This window comes from Anoplophora glabripennis, unplaced genomic scaffold (assembly GCF_000390285.2).
Source record: "Anoplophora glabripennis isolate ALB-LARVAE unplaced genomic scaffold, Agla_2.0 scaffold6299, whole genome shotgun sequence".
NCBI lineage: Eukaryota > Metazoa > Arthropoda > Insecta > Coleoptera > Cerambycidae > Anoplophora > Anoplophora glabripennis.
This window is the reverse complement of record NW_019422377.1, coordinates 1-4041: the sequence shown is the minus strand read 5'-3', so window position 1 is coordinate 4041 and position 4041 is coordinate 1. Positions and strand designations below refer to the sequence as shown.

The window sequence follows — 4041 nt, the reverse complement described above, 5'->3', positions numbered from 1 at the left end:
CTCCGCACGGCCACCGACGCGCCCTGGTACGTAAGAAACACTGACATATTACGAGACTTACAATACACAAACGCTACACAGACAATAAGACAAATTGCGGAGAAACGGTTTGACGTAGACGCTAGACATGACAATCCCCTCCTCAGGCAGGCCGTTGACCACGTACCCGACGTGACCGACAAACACAAAAGACCTAGACACCAACTTTTTGACCCTGGGTGACCACCCCAACGACTCCCCCCTCCCCCCGCCCGCTAACCTTTTCTGTTTCAGAGACAGCCAGGATTAAGAAACGAAGACAACAACACTCACACACATACACACCCCCCATACCCTCCTTTCCCCTCCCCTCCCGCGCTGGGCTAAGGGCCACCTTAGCAAAGCGCATCCCAGGCTGCATAGCCGCACTACCCTACCCAACCATACCACACATAAACATGATACTACCCCGGGGTTTACACAGACGAGCCGGCGAAGCAAGAAGAGCGCCAGAAGAAAGGGCCCTAGCCGGCGGGGCCCAGCCAGGACAAAAGGAGGTCCCACAATGCGCCTATACCGGCCGCATGTGCGGTCGGGGTAGACGACGGATGGGGCCCACCTACGAAGGCTGTCCAGGCCTACACGAGATGAGGCAGGATAAAGAGGGATAATCCCCCTCGATCCCAAATCATTGAGGCCAATTTCTAGCCATGGAATAATGGCGCGACATTTTGGAAAGTCGTATGCGACTTGCGTTAATCGAGATTCGAGAATAGACCCCCTGGGCCCCTATTCTTGACGCTAGTAGAATAGAACAGTAAAGAGAAAGTGGGCGTGGTTCTCTCAAGAATTTAAAACCCGTATTCTTGAACTATGTTCTATTGAAAAGCAAGAGAATAAAATGCTCCCTAGGGAACAAATGTATCTCTTCCACATTTGTGAGAGAATGCAACAAGGGAGCTTAATTCTAACCACAGAAAAAGGATTCTAACCTGAAAATTGTGTTAATTACTTGTCATCAAAAAATGGATTTAAATGAATTACTAATTTGGAATAATATTCAACAAGATCTTCAAGACGCTGAAGAAGACCTAATAATAGGTAGAGAAGTATTACTTAAAAGAGATCCATTTAACACTCTTTCAGATCGTAAATTTATTCAAAACTTTAGACTGACAAAAGAATTATGTCGAGAAGTCATTGATTTGGTGACTCCATTTATTGAACAACCAAACCGTAGATCAGCATTACCAGTGAAATTAAAGGTGAGAAAATATAATTTTAAGGTAGATTAAATATGCCACAGGGACAGGACATTTATACTGTCTTACGTTTAGGTTCTCGCTGCTTTAAAATTTTATGGGTTTGGAAGTTATCAAGAGATAACAGGCAGCAATGCTTACATTGGCATAAGTCAAGCGTCTGTTAGCAGAAGCATTGAAGATGTAACAAATGCGTTAAATGAACCTGAAATTATGAATGCTTGGATTCATTTTCCCAGAAACATGGAAGAGTTGGAGTCTGTTCGAACAAGGTAGAATCCTGCCTCAGTATTTCATATTACTTAAAAAGTTAGTGTGGTAGATTTAAAAGACATTAAGCTACTGTAAAAACATGTAACTGAATATTTTTAGGTTTTATGAAAAATACCATTTTCCAGGAGTCATTGGGTGCATTGATTGTACCCATATTGCCATCATTGCTCCACCTGTAAACCACCCCATTTATCCTGAACACATTTATGTGAACCGAAAACATTACCATTCGCTTAATGTCCAGCTTGTAAGTACCTAAATATAAATAAAATACTGTTACCAGTAAAAGATTTTGCAATTATTTATAACGCCTTCAGCAACACTGCAAATTACAAATATAAGTAGGTAACTGAAAGTATGATTGCAATACATACATACGTGTCAATGTATAGAATGAAAACAGTACTTACAAGAACGTCACAATTTTTTTCTAATTTTGGTTTCACTGATGGAATTATTTATATTTGTAATGGTTTAATGAAGAAATGTGAAAGCTCTCAGTGTTTTATTAAATTTTAGTCCTTTTTTTTTGTTTTAGATTTGTGATTGTGATTTAAAAATTATGAATATTAATGCTCAATTTCCTGGTTCTACCCATGATGCCCATATTTGGCGAACTTCACGTGTGTCCCAAGTGATGGAAGGCATATATCGACGCGATCCTGGAAATGTTTTTTTTCTTATAGGGGACTCGGGTACAATAATATTTAATTATACTAATAACACTTGTCCCTAGTTCAAATTTTTAAATGCTTACCTAAATTTTATGTAAAGAGCTTTAAATACAAAGAATAAGATAAAAAGTTAATAGGAAAATAAATAAAATACTGTTTTAGGTTATCCAACACGCCCTTGGCTACTAACACCAATAAGGAATCCAGAAACCAGGGGTGAAGAAAGATTCAACCAAAGCTTTTGTAGCATACGGTCAAATATTGAACGGTGTAATGGTGTTTTAAAGAATAGATTTCGATGTCTTTTAAAGCATCGGACATTACATATGTCACCTACAAAAGCTGGTAAAATTGCAAATGCTTGTTCTGTATTACACAATATGTGCATAACAAACAATATTCCATTGCCTGGAGATAATGAAGTCCTTGCTGATATAGATTATGGAATATATGCTGTAGATAATGTTAATGAAGTAGTAAGAGGAGTTAATATCGATTTAGAAGCAGCAAGACAATTGCAACAAAATATAATAAATAACCATTTTTTACAACCACAATAACTCCAGTAAATTTGTTTACTTTTACTTTTTTAAAATAAGGAAATAATTTTGTTTATAGGCTTCCATGGCTGTCGTTAATGGTTGAGTGATTTCCGGGCTGGTTGCCACGTCGTCGATTTACAACTCGACGTTTCGAGAGACATATCAATCTCTTCTTCAGAAGTTATTCAGAAAAAAAATACTTTTTTTAAACCGATGACGTGGCAACCAGCCCAGAAATCACTCAACCAAGTAAATAAATATTTTTTTCAATGCGACAATTTTAAATATTTACAAGAGAATTTGTAACATTATAATTTCATTTGTTATTTGTCGAACTATAATCTAATACAATCATAAAATAGCATTATAAATATTTAAACAATAAATAAAAGAAACATAATAGGTATTTTATTAACAAAACTAATCACAAACTTAATTATAATCTTTGGAAACACTCATAAATCACATTATTTAATTAAGAAACTTAATATCACGAGTACAGATACTTTGAACACAAAAAAACTAGATTGCATCAGTCACTTTTTGTTGCGCTTGCTTTGATTTTTATTTAGGTATATTACGCAATTAACACTTATTTTTGTCATCATTATGGTAGAATGTAACAGATTTTGTATTATCTTTATGATCTACCATTTGGTTGAGGCTATCACCGATCGATTCTAGAATCATTAACTTTTTTTCCAGTAGGTTTCTTTTTTTTTTAACCACAAAGTAAAATTTAAATTTTTTTCTCTATAGATTTTGTGTGATTCTAAATTCTCTTTTTTATTTTTAGAAGCATATCATTGTTCTACATTGATTCTGTTAGCCTTGCAGTTTTAGTGAATCGTTTTCGCTTAAAGCCTGGGGTAGATAAAAATGTTGGCGAATTCTGGTCCTCAACTTGTATTTCTGCAGTGGATGGCTGTTGAGAAGTACCTGGAAAACTTATCAGAATTCTGGACCGTTTCTTCAGTTTCAGTCATTACAGTCCCCTTAAAAAAAAGTTATATTCTAGATCAGCAAAAGTTAATTTTTGTTTTAATTGCAAAATAACTACTATTACAATGTTTAAAGGTTACTTCAATAATTATATGAATTGGCAGTAAAAATGATTAATTCATAACAATTCAGTTAATCATCCAACAAACTATTTGATATTATGTTTGTAGGTTAGGTATTTAGTATTCACTCGTTAGTTGCTAGTTCACAGTTCAGAACTGCAAGTCATTCCAGACGAGCAGTTCGCCTTCCGACCCAATCACTCCACTGAACTCCAAATCCTTCGCCTTACCGAGCACATCACGGCGG

The 4041-nt window shown here is 36.2% G+C and overlaps 1 protein-coding gene across 1 annotated transcript; it reads left to right on the top strand.

Annotated features, from left to right (window-relative positions):
• The first annotated feature begins 845 nt into the window (after nt 1–845).
• On the top strand, nt 846–2911 carry LOC111693004 (putative nuclease HARBI1). Its single transcript, XM_023457143.1, has 5 exons — nt 846–1244; nt 1317–1513; nt 1614–1761; nt 2053–2209; nt 2351–2911. The coding sequence occupies exons 1-5, from the start codon at nt 1005–1007 to the stop codon at nt 2746–2748; spliced, it is 1140 nt and encodes a 379-aa protein (XP_023312911.1). The 5' UTR covers nt 846–1004; the 3' UTR covers nt 2749–2911.
• The last annotated feature ends 1130 nt before the right edge of the window (nt 2912–4041 follow it).

Excerpts from the sequence above, each read along its gene's own strand:
- LOC111693004 (XM_023457143.1), top strand. The coding sequence starts at position 1,005 with ATGGATTTAAATGAATTACTAATTTGGAATAATATTCAACAAGATCTT. Across the intron at positions 1,514-1,613 it reads TTGGAGTCTGTTCGAACAAG|GTTTTATGAAAAATACCATT; the intron begins GTAGAATCCTGC and ends GAATATTTTTAG. Across the intron at positions 2,210-2,350 it reads TTTTCTTATAGGGGACTCGG|GTTATCCAACACGCCCTTGG; the intron begins GTACAATAATAT and ends ATACTGTTTTAG.